We start from the raw sequence: 13,731 nt of genomic DNA, 5'->3' as shown, positions 1-13,731 counted from the left end.
CCCCCCTCCCCCCGTCACCACTCCAATCTACCATAGATGGGCAATCATGTTAGTAATCAACTTTCTCATAAATGGGAACAATAAAAATGGAAAATAAGGCAGTGAAGATCGAGAATACATTTTTTGGTTTCTTTTGACAAAAAAAATAACGATTGTGGAAACGCACATTAAACATTCCTTCGAAGTTACCGTTGAAGAAATCATTGTTTTCTAGGTAGTTTATGCATTGGAAGACTTGCTCTCTACTCATTGTTCACAGAAGTTATTTGGGAAATGGAGTGCAATAGAGGCTTCATTTGGCTGCAAAAGATGACGAACAAAAGTGACAACTTTGTCTAGTTAACCAAAGTTTAGAGTTCAAGGGGCAAGAGAAACATTGTCATCCATTTTGAAGACTTCAAAGGTTGGACAGCTTCCAAAACGCTTTTTCCTGACTTTTTAAAAGAAAAAGAAGACAAACCACGTGATTTCTCCTTTGGTAGGAAAAAGGCTCCCGATACCTCTCAAAAAGGCTCTAAAAAATGGTAAAAAAAACCGTGGAAAAATCAAAGATTGAATGTATGGGATGCTTGTAGTTCACAACAAAAGTAGGCAGAAAAGATGTTAAGGCATTTGAATTGAGAAGAAACCATAGGGATTACACTATCACAATGTCTGGGGTAAGGTTCTTGAACCACTCCAAGCATAGACTAAATTCTTCTTCATTATCAACCCATGTCAACTTGACAAAGCCCTCTTTAAATGCCTTGCTATGGAGTGTGCTCTATTCTTGTTACGAAGGGTGGGTCCTTTTGGGGCCTATTACAACTAAGATGGATCTTTGGAATCCTCTCATTCATGGTCGAATTAGTGTTGTCCCTTCTTATGGGAGCTGGGTTAAATTGAGAAACATCCCTTGCACCTCTAGAGCGTGGAAACATTTCAAGCTGTGGGTGCCTTTGGAGGTTTCTTGGATTATTTTGACTGAAATTCTTGCCTCATTGATTTCTTGGAGGTTGCAGTAAAGGTGAAAAGTAACTATTGTGGCTTTCTTCCTTCTGAAATCAAATTATTCGGTAGGTGATCTCTTTCTTGGCTCATGTTTGTATTTTTTAAGATAGTTATCGGCTAATCGAAACCAAATTCGAGGAGTTAGATAAGAAGATTATTAAGTCTCTGGAGCTTGGGACATATTGGCTGGTCTCTCTTAGAGAATGTGGGAACTTTGGGAGGGATTCTTATTATGTGGAACCTCATAAACATTACGGTATTGGATTTGTTTTTGGGCTATTTCTCTACCTCCATTAAGATTGCTTGCTTTGATAGTTTTAGGGGTTGGATGATCGACATGTATGGTCCTTCCACGCTGAAGGCTAGAGATATGGTTTGACAAGAGCACTATGACCTTTATGGCCTATGTATGAATCACTGGTGTATAGGAGGAGATTTTCATATTGTCAGATGAATCGTTGAAAATTTAAGAGGGTGTTATATTACCATAAACATGTGACAATTTAATACTCTTACTGAGGATTTTTTATTTTTCCATGAAAAGCGATAACTTCACTTGGTATTCTTTTAAGGATGCCCTCTCAAGCATGCGTATGAACAGATCTATAGTCCCACATGGTTGGGTTGATCACTTCAGAGACGTGGAGTTAGGCTTGATTATTCAAAACCACTTCATATTATTTTCCTCTTCTTTTATCTTCGGGTAACATCAAAGGAGGCTCTTCCCCTTTCAGGTTTGAAAGTCTTTGGTTTGATCATCTGCAGTTCTTAGCAAAAGTTGAGTCTTGGTGGAATTCAATGTACTTCCAAAGTCGGTTGGGCTATGTGTTTGTGGAGAAGCTGAAAGGTTAAAATTGACAAGTTAGAGAGGGCTTAAATTGCTTCCTAAAATGTTGAAATAATGAGAAGTTTGGGAAAGTGGAAGATTCCAAATAGGTTACGTCATTTCTCAATTCTTCTAGTAAAACTCTCAAGCACCGAATTCATTTTCTTATTTATGATGATAGGGGATTTATTTATTCCGGTTAATTCAACATAGAATCCTCATAGTCTTTTTAGTCGGAAGGAACGATATTATGTTGGTTCAGAATCAGATCACCCAAAATTTTCTTCGTTGGTTTGAAAGTAAATATTTATTAGTTCAGTTTCTTATGTGTTTGTGCTTTAGGAGGGTGATGAACTTGCCGGTCTACATTGCTTTCGCCACCTCCGTGATCATGTGGCAGCATCACTCGAATCCATAACCAGGTAATATTTTCAATTTATTTTTGTACAAATGAGAAACACTTAAGAAAGAAGTATTGGGCGTTTATAAACATCCAGCTTTCCATTCTGAACCATGCTATATACTGCATGCATTAACCATCAAAATATTCAATATAGTGCCATGCCCATTCCAAACGACCTTAATCATGAGGGGAACTGTTAAATTCCATGTTGGTATAGAAATGGCTGTCCATTTCATTTTTTTTTTTTTTTTTTTTTTTTTTTTTTTTTTTTTTTTTNAAAAAAAAACTGTATAATTATATTAAGTTTCTAGGAAATTCATCAGCAGGTTTAGAAGGTGAATAGAGTCTTCCTATAATTTTGATTCACTAGTTGAACAATTAATACTTTTGTTTCTTGAAGGTCCATTTTCTTTAAGCTAAATCTTGAAATTTATCACAATTTATTCTTATTATTTTTAACTGAGTGTCTTAGTTGATGCGTACCTCCATTAATTCTATGAGACGATTAACCACTGGGCCAGACCAAGGTGATTAAAGTCTACCCCAAAAAATCTTTGAGCTGTATGGTTCCTGGCAGACTCAATAGTCTGGTATATTCATTTAAATTTAGAACTGTGACCCTGGTTATCTTGCTGTGATAGTTGCCTACGATAAAAACGAGAAAAATTCACTCAGTGACATGATAAGACAAATGCCAGGTTAAATATGTAAAAACTTGTAAATGTTTACAGAAACAGCATATTGTGTGATTATTTTTATATATGACATGAAGACGTGCTTCTGTCTCATTTTGCATCTTATTGTTTGTGTAAGTTTGAAAATGGGTGGCTATGGAGGTAAGATACAAGTTTATTGTAATATTTTTTCAATTCCCTCGAGAAGCTATTAATATATTTGTTTTGTGGTGTAGCATTCTTTCAGCAGAATTTATGCGTGCCTCAATTCATGATGCTGGAGATGTTGATCTCGTAATTATATCTGAAACAAAAGCAAGCATTTCAAATTTAATGAATGGAAAGGATGAAGTAAGTAAAATAATAGTACATAATACCTTGAAAATATTTGTTTTTCTGGTTTTCTGGTTTTATCTTTTGCTATTTAGCTGAACTGAAGGATTGCTTATAATTTTTCTCTGTAGTAGATTAACTATTGCAATATATTCTTACTTTGTAAAGAATATTAATTTTCTTTATCTTAATTATTTCTGCTTATTTCTTTTATTGTCATTAGTTGAGGGCTAGTTTTATGACTTTCTTGCATGTAACATGTGGAATTCAAATTGTTGCAGGTCAAGTTAACATGTATCTTGGATGAGGAAGAAACCTCCAACTTCCGTGATCGTCTTCTTCCTATTATCATTGGATTGCTTAGGACCGTGAGTTCTCATTATCCTACTACATTTTTTGGTTGAAATATAGCTTTTTGATCCTTCCTCTCTGATTGGATGTTTGATCCTTCATTTGTGCATGAAAAGCCATAACCGTAACTATCAACTACCATATCATTTTATCTTGCTAATTATACAATTGAGGCAGTAACTGCTTTGACTCAATATCAACAGGACTTTATTTTGGACTTTTTGGAACGAAGGAAACAACATAAAATTTCATTTGGATGGGGATTTTCCCCTCTTGTACACTTCATAGCATCAATGGAACTGTTTCCTATTCAATAATAATAATAAATTAAGACAGTAACTGATCACCCACAATTTCACTGGAACAATTCTCTCTCCCCCACCCCACCAAGATTTCAATGCGTGTTCTGATTTATCTGTCTTATGGTCAGTTTAAAGCTGTTGATATGTACTCTAGATAGGATTCTTGATATGACTTGATTATGGACATTAGAGTTAGTTGATATGTACTCTAGATAGGATTCTTGATATGACTTGATTATGGACATTAGAGTTATTTGACTATTGGTTTTGACGCTTGTTCTTGTTATCCTTTTTTTTTTTAGCTTTTCAAATATTATTGAAAAGTTTGTTTCTATGTAAGTATATTACTTTCCGGTTCTGAACCAAATAATGGCATATATATTACTCTCCAGGCCAAGCTTCCCTCTGTGTTGAGGTTATATCGTGATGCAGTTACAGTTGATATGAAAACTGCTATTAAGAATGCAGTGGCAGAATTACTTCCCGTTCTTCTAGTCAGACCTCTAGACTCAGATTTTGCACCGGGAGAGAGAACGAAGGATACAGATGGTGAGATGTTGCTGAATCTGTATATTCATTCGCGTGGACAACACTAATGTTTGATTAGTCTTTTTTAATATAAAACAAAATAACGTCATCTGTATTTGTACATGATATGAAGTAATTTCATTGAAGAGGATGAATTTCACATGGTTAAATGGAAAAAGTCAAACTGAAATCAACAGCCTGAATGAAGTCATATCCCCAATAAGGTGATAGGCTATAGTTAGTCTTTGATTTATCATGACAAATGTTGTGACCTTTAGCCTTTGTCAGATTTATTTCCTATTTCATTATAAAATATTCTTCTAAATTTCTTTATGTATATGTATGTATGTGTATATGTGTGTGCGCACTCGCATATACATATATGTTTCTTGTGAAGATATATTTTATCATGACGAATTTGTGTCATCCAGTCTGCAATTTTTAAGTTTCTTTAATGCTGCTTTATTTCCCTGTTGTTCTCTTTTATGTGAATGATATTACAATTAAGTTGTTATTTAGGTGGAGCATCACTCGCAAGCAAGCTGAGGGGCCTGTCATCTGAAGGTTTTGTTCAACTTTTAAATGCCATTTTCAAGATTGTACAGGTAATTTTACTTGCTTAAATGTACTCTCTCCATGATACACTTTATTTGTCCTTAATTGCTTCTAATTGATTATTTAGTTAAAACATTAGATTATTATATTGATGTCAGTGCTTCTTAAGTTTAAAAAAAGGTCTCAGTTTGTGATTGATTTGTTGAGAATTGGACTTGGGATAGAATTGTTTTTTGTTTTTCTTTTCTATATAAGAAACAACAGAGACTTTATAACCCAAAAGGGCAAGCAGAACAACCTAAGGACCGGGGGATGAGGGTTCCCCCGCCCAAGAAACTACTTACAAAAAGCCTTCCAATAAAGAAAAATCAAAGTTCGAGGATAATTAGAAAATAATAATTAAAAAATTAAAAATAAAGCTAAAGCTTGATACATCACCAAGAAAATTTTGAAGTACAACAAAAAAAAAATAACAATATGGTTCTAGTTTTGTAGTACAACAAAAAAATGTAGAAAAAATATAACAACCAGCATAAACACTGTCTTCGTCACTCCATGTTAAATAACTTTTCATATCAAACACAAACTTGATAAACCTAGACTAAGCAACTTTGTACCCCAAACATAATTAAAAAATTCAGCACCCCAAACATAGATTGTTTAACCCTACCGACCAAACACCTTTATACTTCATAACTTCACATAACATCCCAAACACCCCCTAATCTTTTCACCATGCTAGAATTTTACTGGATGCATTATGATCTCTTTTCATTTAGTGAATGCAGGTACATTTGGTGCGTGCTGCAGAAGTGAAAAAGTCTATCGAATGGATTATGTGCAACCTTGATGGCCATTATGCTGCGGATTCAGTTGCTGCTGCAATTGCTACAGGTGCTGCAGCTTCTGGTACAGCTCAAGATAGTGATAACCAAGGTGGTTTGCCTCTTCCTCATGTACCTCAGGGTGCTGCCAAGGTTACTTCCTTACAGGGAAAAGCAAATGATGCGGCAAACCCTTCAAACATGTCTAGAAATTTCAGGTTAAGTGTTGTTTCCTATTTATGATATATTGGTAATTCCCTTCGTGTGATGTGTGTGTTTATGGGGGGGTGTTCTGTGCTAATTTAGTTGAGTAGAACTAAGCGGGTGCAATTAAGTAAATCACCCCATACAAATTACCGTATTTGGTATACAGGTGGATGCATCTATTCTCTCCCTATCACTGTTATATTTTGTTGATTAAGTAGTAATATTTAGCCCTTGCATAAAGTGTGCTCAGTTCAACTTACAAATAGAGGTTTTAGTCTAGGAGATCAACCTTCCTCAAAAGTGACCAGAATATCACAATTATAACGTTCAGGAAAGCTTGGAAAGAGTAAAATTTAAAATTAGGACAGTCTTACTGCCTTAACGCTGCACCAGACCAATTCTTGTTGTGAGCTGGGACAGCAAGGAAGATGCCTATGCTAAAGATAATCTTAGCTATGCTTCTACTATTTAGACCAGTAATTCAAAATCTATTCTTTTGCAATTGCCTTTCTGTAAGGAAACATAATCTAACTGATTTGGGTATGATGCTATGAAGCACATTCTTAATGGACTTCTCAGAAATTTATTGATTTTTTTTTTTTTTTTCTGATAAAAAGTTTGCTGCTGACTTGCTGAATTTTTTATTTGATACATTACAGGGCTGATGTACTGCGAGAAAATACGGAAGCTGTTTTTGCAGCTTGTGATGCTGCTCATGGAAGATGGGCTAAACTCCTTGGTGTTCGCATTCTAGTTCACCCAAAGCTGAGGTTGCAGGAGTTTTTAAGCATATACAACATTACACAAGATTTTATAATGGCCACTGAAAAGGTACTCGGAAAAATTATCAGGAATATGAATCAATAGCTAATCAGAATATTCATGATTCCAATATTCTTCTAACTTAAACAGATTGGTGGAAGGTTGGGATATAGCATTCGTGGAACTTTGCAGTCCCAGGCCAAAGCTTTCGTTGATTTTCAGCATGAATTTCGTGTAAGTTTTTTATTTTCCTTTTATTTATTGATTTATTTATTTTGAGTTATTGTCCTACTTAAATATTATTCATGGTTCATTAATTTATGACATTGTAGATGACAAAAATAAAAGCAGTGCTTGATGTTGAAACATGGGTTGAAGTGGATGTTCCCGATGAATTTCAAACCATAGCTGAATCACTATGTTTTCATGAGCTGCTTTCTGCAAAACTTGATGATTCTCAGGGTAATATGGATCAAAGCTACAGTGATGTAGCTACAAATAATGAAGATGCACGCATTATAGGTGGTGTCAATGCTCAACAGCACTCTGAACAGGTTGATTCAAGTGACATTTCTGGGAGGAATACTGAACATGTGAAGCCTACTCCTGCAGATACAATTGAAAACAGTAAAGCTGATGTTGCAATTCCTGCGACACAAAATAACAATACTAATGTGAAGGAACGTGGAAAATCAAGTTCTCTGACTTTGCAATACAAAGGCGTTGGTTATCACATGGTTAACTGGTCAGTTTCTTTCTTTTATACCTTTTCTGGACTAGATATCGAACCTTTTCTTCCTCCACAATCATTCTTAAATCAACTAGTTGATGCCTAGTCGTTGATCCTGACTTAATCTATTTGGCGTTCTGTCTTTATTTGGAGCTCTTTTATTCCTTGTGACATCACATTGTCACATTGAACCCAATTTGTTTCCTTCCTTAGTACGATGGAACTGATGTACAACATTGTTTATTAATTTTGATTAGCTTCATGAAATATATTTTCTTGCTGGGTGTCTCAAATAAAATTTGTCTTCTTTCATGGTTTTTTCCCAGTGGGTTGATCTTGCTCAAGATGTTGTCTGAGTACGTTGACATGAATGATTCTTTGCCAGCACTATCTTCTGAAATCGTTCATCGTGTTGTGGAAATTCTCAAGTTTTTCAATACAAGGACTTGTCAACTTGTTCTTGGAGCTGGTGCTATGCAGGTTCTTTGTTTAGACACAATATATGTTGTTAACATAATGCTTCTAGATTTGTTGCTTTAGCTACTAGTTTACTTGTAAATATGAAATTATCTGAATCCTTGGACTTGCATCAATATCCTTGTGTGTTGACGGTTAAACCATTGCTTGTTTTTATTATACTTTTTCTCTCTCCTAGGACCCTCTTTCATTTCAAACATAAGTTTGTATCTTGTTAAAAAAATTTATTGAAAATAATGTGCTTTTTTTTTTTTTTTTTTTTTTTTTTTTTTTTTTTTTTTTTTTTTTNATGTGTAGTTCTTTGAATATTATAAATCTTTTGCGCATAGCGCTTGGTAAGCATCAATCATGCTTACCATGGAAACTCTGATTTTCAAATGGTAGGTTGGTCGCTCTTCCTCCTAAAAACTTAATTTGTATGCTGTTCCAGGTGTCTGGTTTGAAGTCCATCACATCCAAACACTTGGCTCTTGCCAGTCAAGTTATCAGTTTCACCTTCGCCATTATTCCTGGTACGTTGTAACAAAGTTTGAAGGCTTCAACTTTAATTCCCTATTATTGCTATTCTTAGCCCGATCAACTTTTTGTCTAGGAAATCATGTTTTGCTTAACCCTCGATGTTTCCATCGCCTACTAAAACTAAAAAGAAATTTCTTCCTTTCTTTGAATCATTTGACGATTCCATTTTGTTCTCGTAAGGAAGAAAAAAGCTTGTATTGGAATTTTGAAGAGATCAGGAAGATGTATGCAAATAAGGGAGGACGTAAATTCTCTCAAGAAAAACACAAGGATCTGATCTAATTGGCTTTATCAAAAAGAAAGAGAACTACACAAATTTTTGTACACAGTAAACCATTTAGAGATGAAGATAGAACTGTCATAGATTCCTTCTACTCACTCTTCTCTTTCTCTGTTAAACATGTGGTTCTTTCAAACTACGTCTCCCATAAAACAGTACGTACCAAGCATTCCAAAGAATCAACAACAAAACCTGAACACCATCTGGGATATCAGTCCCAAAGCACCGGGAAAATGCATTTTGAGCCTAACTGTTCCTAATACAGAGAGTACATCTTTGGAAAGATGTCGATCTAGAGAGTTCTATTGTTTGTATTATCTTTGTGGAGAGCACCAAGGAAACCTTCGTATTTTCATTATATTTCAACAAATAATGCTACTTATGATTAGCTTTCTTAATATTTAATCCAATATTTATGTTTCTCATAAAACATTATTGTTCATTATATTTTATTTACAATTCCGAGAATAGAATTTTTAGAAGTATAATGATTGAAAATGTTGACACTTTTTTTGGATAAGAAACAAAAAGAAAAAGGAAATGTTGACCCTCGATCATGTTTGTTTGATACTTGTTTGGAACCTTCAGAAGCATGTTGGATGTAGCCACCTGGCCTATACCTTTTGTTGTGCATTCACTGAATTTAAACATTAAGCATGATAGAGAATTTAAATATTCCCGAGAAGATTAAATGGTACATAGAAGCTGCAAAATGCTTTGCGAAGACATTGTGTTTCAAAATATAATCTTTTCTATTTGTAATGTATTTACCACTGGAGTTTATATTCTTTTATAGTGAAAACGGGATTGGGAACTATTATAGTGCTCAATATTTTGAAGTAGTTTGACGTGTTTTCCTTCTTTTCATGACTTGACCTAGAAATGAGAAGAATCCTTTTTCTCAAGGTACCTGAGGCACGAAAGACACTATTGCTCTCAGAGATTGATCGAGTGGCTCAAGTATATTTTTTTTCCCATACTTGTTGTATATTGATTATGTTGATTAGCCATGTGTGCTTACTACATATTGTAACATGTCTTCTTTTTTCCCCAAAAAAATATGTCTATGTTACGAAGATGTTTTATAATGGGAATTAGATTGAAGTCCAGTAGGTGCTGGTTCACTTGATGTATGATTTTAGGGGGTGGGGGTGGGGGACTTAATAACACTGTAACCAACCCCAAAAGATTCATACGCAATTGACATCGAAATTTGATTGAGCAGCTACTTACTAAAGGGAGCGAAAACAAGAATTCAATCTTTTTGGGTGCATGGGGTGAGACAAAGTGAAGAGTCTGGGACACGTTTTAAGGAAAAAATTATATATTTATTAGCTATCTTGGATGATTGGTAAATTGGTTATTTTCTAAGATCAATCTAATTTACTTTTAAATTGTTGTTCGAAGTTGCATAATAGCTTTTTCCTAATTGTTAGTGTTTGGATAATAATAATAAAAAATTGGTCAGATTGCAAATTTGGTCCTTATTGCTAAAATCCTCCGTGACTATTTATGAAAGGTTTTATTAAACCATGAGAACAAAGTTCTAACTTTTATAGCCATAGTGACAAAATTTTAAATTTCTTCAAGACCAAATTTTCTATTAAACTTATATGTGTGTGTATGTATGCATATGTTCACTATATAACTTTTGAATTATTCTGGTACTATTTTTAGATTCCTGTTCTAGCCCCTGTATTATTACTCTTGAATTTTCTGACAGCTTTCTCTTACAAGATTCTGTATTAATGTCATTTCTTTAATAAAAGCTAAGTTTACAAGAACTGTCTGCTATTTATTTGCACCATTTATTGAATTATTTAATAATTTAGGATTACAAAGTTCACCGAGATGAAATTCATACTAAGCTGGTCCAGATAATGAGGGAAAGGTTGTTAGTACATCTACGTGGCCTGCCGCAAATTGTTGAAAGTTGGAATAGACTAGAGGATGCTGACCCTCAGCCCAGTCAGTTTGCTCGATCCCTTACCAAGGTAGGTACATGAATTCACTAATCAAACCAGTACATCTAAGTTTGACAAGAGCCTGTTTCTCTAGTTACTTTAGATGCCTATCTTGTGTCCATGTCAATTAAGGGATTAGTTCTTTCTCTTCAATATCCAAGTCCTTTTTTGCACTTTGCATGTGAGAATGTAGTTGGTGCATAACAGCATAAGTTATTTCACAAGTTTGATTGAATGTTCTTTGCTTTTAATTGTACTATTTTTTGCCTTGTTTCTATACACATTTCCAATTGACATGGGTTGAAATCATCGCTATTCAGGAAGTTGGGTACCTTCAGCGTGTTTTATCTCGAACCTTACATGAGGCTGATGTTAAGGCAATATTTAGGTAAGTTGTACTATAATGAATGCATTGCTAAAGTTTTATCCAGGCCTTCTCTTGTTATGTTGAAAACTTTTCGCCCACTTTCATAACCATTTGATTTTAGCTTTGATTTTTTAAAACTGAACTTATAAATAGTATACCTTCATCCATGAGTTTTTTTTTTTTTTTTTTTTTTTTTTTTTTTTTTTTTTTNTTCAAAAGTCGAGCTAAGTTTTGAGAACTTCAAAATAGTTTTAAAAAACTTGTTTCTTTTAGGAATTTGGGAGAAAACAAGTACAATTTTCAAAAAAAAAAAAAAAAAAATTATCAAACATATTGTATGTCTAATTTTGTTTCATAGATAAAACATTTCACAGTAAATATATTTTTCATGCAAGGAGAACAAATGAAAAACTCTCCAAAGTTTCTCCGTGAACGAGATTACCACCGGAGATGCACATAATGGTTTCTTTTAGTTTATGAGTTCTGAAGCAGACCAATTACGAGATACATATGTTGGTTCCTGCTGTAGATATGTTAAGCAAACTCGGATCTTCTAATTGGGCTTTTTCCTTTTCTTTTCTTTTTTTTTTGTTCTTGTGCAATGAATATGATCTTGAATTGGTCTGATCCCATAGGGAGACATGTTNAATTTATAGCCGAATGTAAATAAAACATGTTTCCCGTTCTACTTAGACGTTAATTAATTCCTTTGGTGCGATCTTCAGGCAAGTGGTCAAAATCTTCCATTTACAAATTTCTGAGGCATTTTCACGGTTAGACATAAGCACCCCTCAAGCAAAGGACAGGTAATGCCCCTTTGTCCTTCTGGAACGGAGGACATCATCACCTGTTTAACTTATCACTGAAACATTATTACAATATGCTCCTTGTTCTCACACCCTTTTTCTATTGCATACCAGGTTGCTTCGGGATGTTAAGCACATTCTTGGCTGCATAAGATCTTTGCCTTGTGATGATTCGAGTAAACCTGACATCCCAAACTGGGGGCAACTTGATGAATTCTTGGACCAGAGACTCGGATCTGAAGCTGGATAATGATGTGAATGTGTATTTTCCATTGTTTGCTTTTTTGATGAAGGGGGTCATATTTGAGGAGTAAATAACAGGATATCAGAAGTCAATTTTCAACCTATGTCATCTCCCTTGTACACCTAAAAATCAAGGTATGATGTAAAAAATCCTTGTCCCAAATAATTTTTTGATGGATCTTAGGAGGTAAAGGTTTAACCACTTATGAAATAAAATTGAAGTCACATACCCATAAAATTTATGAGCACTATTGTTTTCATTGCTCGTACGATATGTGAGGAGCTGCGTTGGCCTCCAAAGCTCAATTCATATGTTGCTCTCCTGGATAGTACATAGCAACCTATGTATGATTCCTACAACTAATTTGAACTGCATAAAATTCTGTCTTGTCTTTTGTTTCCCCTTTTCTAATCTGACGTATCTTGCTTAAGACATTAGGTATGTCAATTAGATTTTCATAGTAATGTAGTGAACCTTTTCATTATTAAGTAGGTTTTCCACTTTATACTCTGGATCCCAAATCAGCACAACGTGAACTTTATTTATCAAATGAAATTGTACTGTATCATTGAACTTCACCTTATATGCAATATGTTCCAAGTGATTTGTGTTGTGTACTAACCATCGGGAAGCTTCCAGGTTTTGCGATTCTCATGGACAGGCGTGAAGTACAGTTTGGGATTCAGATATTTCAACGAAGTTGGGCCTTGCCCTTTTTGCTGAAACACATAACATATTATATGTTGTATTGGCTAGGCCAACACTTTTTGCTGCCCTAATTGTAGTTATGTTTAGAGAAAGAACAGATCAATTTGTTTACTCGAATAGATTTTAGTTCCTTGCTTTCTTTTCTTTCCCCCCCTTCAATTTTTATGGGCTTTCGTACAGTTACGCATGTTTGTACTTTGTAGAGCTAAATTTGTCATTATTGCCTATAAATAATTTTGCTTACTGCTGGCTACGGCATCTCTTATAGGATGCAAAAAAAGATTTCTTTTTTCTTTTTTCTTTTTTTTTTTCTAAAAATTTATTTCAGTTTTTCCATTTGCACTTGCACTCCTTCTCCTGTTATGTATATAATTTCTGAACATCTCGTATGTCGTCTTTCGGACTCTCTACCTTTGGGTCCGATATTTTAAAATTTTAGCTTGTGTGTGTTGTGGTACTACAGGGATAGTAATTTGATGAAAATGAAGGTTTTAATGTGGAAGCTGCAACGGTGGAATACATTGGAAAGGAATTTAAAATTAGGGTTTGAAAGAAAATGATGAGAAAGAGAAGGGATGCAGAGAATAATGGAGTTTGAATATTAAGTGAGAGCGCGTTCATATTTGAAAATGGGAGGGTGAAGGTGAAGTTTGAAGTTGTTGGGTTCAATTTAGGAAATTAAAGCATGTGAAGTCTGTAGAAGGGGAGAGGGTTGAAGTGGACGTAAAACTGTGTCGTTTCCATTTGTAGTCGTAATATTCTGTGTGTTTGCAGCCACCACCTCTTCCCTTCTCTCTCCAATAAATCCATCTTAAACACTTATCCTTGTTCTACAATTTNAATAATAAATGTGGAATTAAATGGGGAGGACAAAAGGGAGA

General features: G+C 34.6%; 1 protein-coding gene across 1 annotated transcript in view; it reads left to right on the top strand.

Moving 5' to 3' along the window:
- The window catches only part of LOC111781387 (vacuolar protein sorting-associated protein 54, chloroplastic-like), a 15,710-nt gene extending 2,617 nt beyond the window's left edge, over positions 1-13,093 (top strand). Inside the window, exons 3-19 of the mRNA XM_023661946.1 lie at positions 2,159-2,238; positions 3,130-3,244; positions 3,508-3,594; positions 4,272-4,428; positions 4,927-5,012; positions 5,751-6,004; positions 6,653-6,824; positions 6,906-6,989; positions 7,088-7,500; positions 7,812-7,965; positions 8,393-8,474; positions 9,642-9,721; positions 10,594-10,755; positions 11,046-11,113; positions 11,818-11,898; positions 12,013-12,276; positions 12,782-13,093. Of these exons, the coding sequence (XP_023517714.1) occupies positions 2,159-2,238; positions 3,130-3,244; positions 3,508-3,594; positions 4,272-4,428; positions 4,927-5,012; positions 5,751-6,004; positions 6,653-6,824; positions 6,906-6,989; positions 7,088-7,500; positions 7,812-7,965; positions 8,393-8,474; positions 9,642-9,721; positions 10,594-10,755; positions 11,046-11,113; positions 11,818-11,898; positions 12,013-12,148 (2,211 nt within the window). The 3' untranslated portion in view covers positions 12,149-12,276; positions 12,782-13,093. The remainder of the gene's footprint in view (positions 1-2,158; positions 2,239-3,129; positions 3,245-3,507; positions 3,595-4,271; positions 4,429-4,926; positions 5,013-5,750; positions 6,005-6,652; positions 6,825-6,905; positions 6,990-7,087; positions 7,501-7,811; positions 7,966-8,392; positions 8,475-9,641; positions 9,722-10,593; positions 10,756-11,045; positions 11,114-11,817; positions 11,899-12,012; positions 12,277-12,781) is intronic.
- Positions 13,094-13,731: the final 638 nt, after the last annotated feature.

The sequence above is a fragment of the Cucurbita pepo genome, chromosome LG19 (assembly GCF_002806865.2).
Source record: "Cucurbita pepo subsp. pepo cultivar mu-cu-16 chromosome LG19, ASM280686v2, whole genome shotgun sequence".
Taxonomy (NCBI): domain Eukaryota; kingdom Viridiplantae; phylum Streptophyta; class Magnoliopsida; order Cucurbitales; family Cucurbitaceae; genus Cucurbita; species Cucurbita pepo.
The sequence above is the reverse complement of the archived record's forward strand: the minus strand, read 5'-3'. Positions and strand labels throughout refer to the sequence as shown.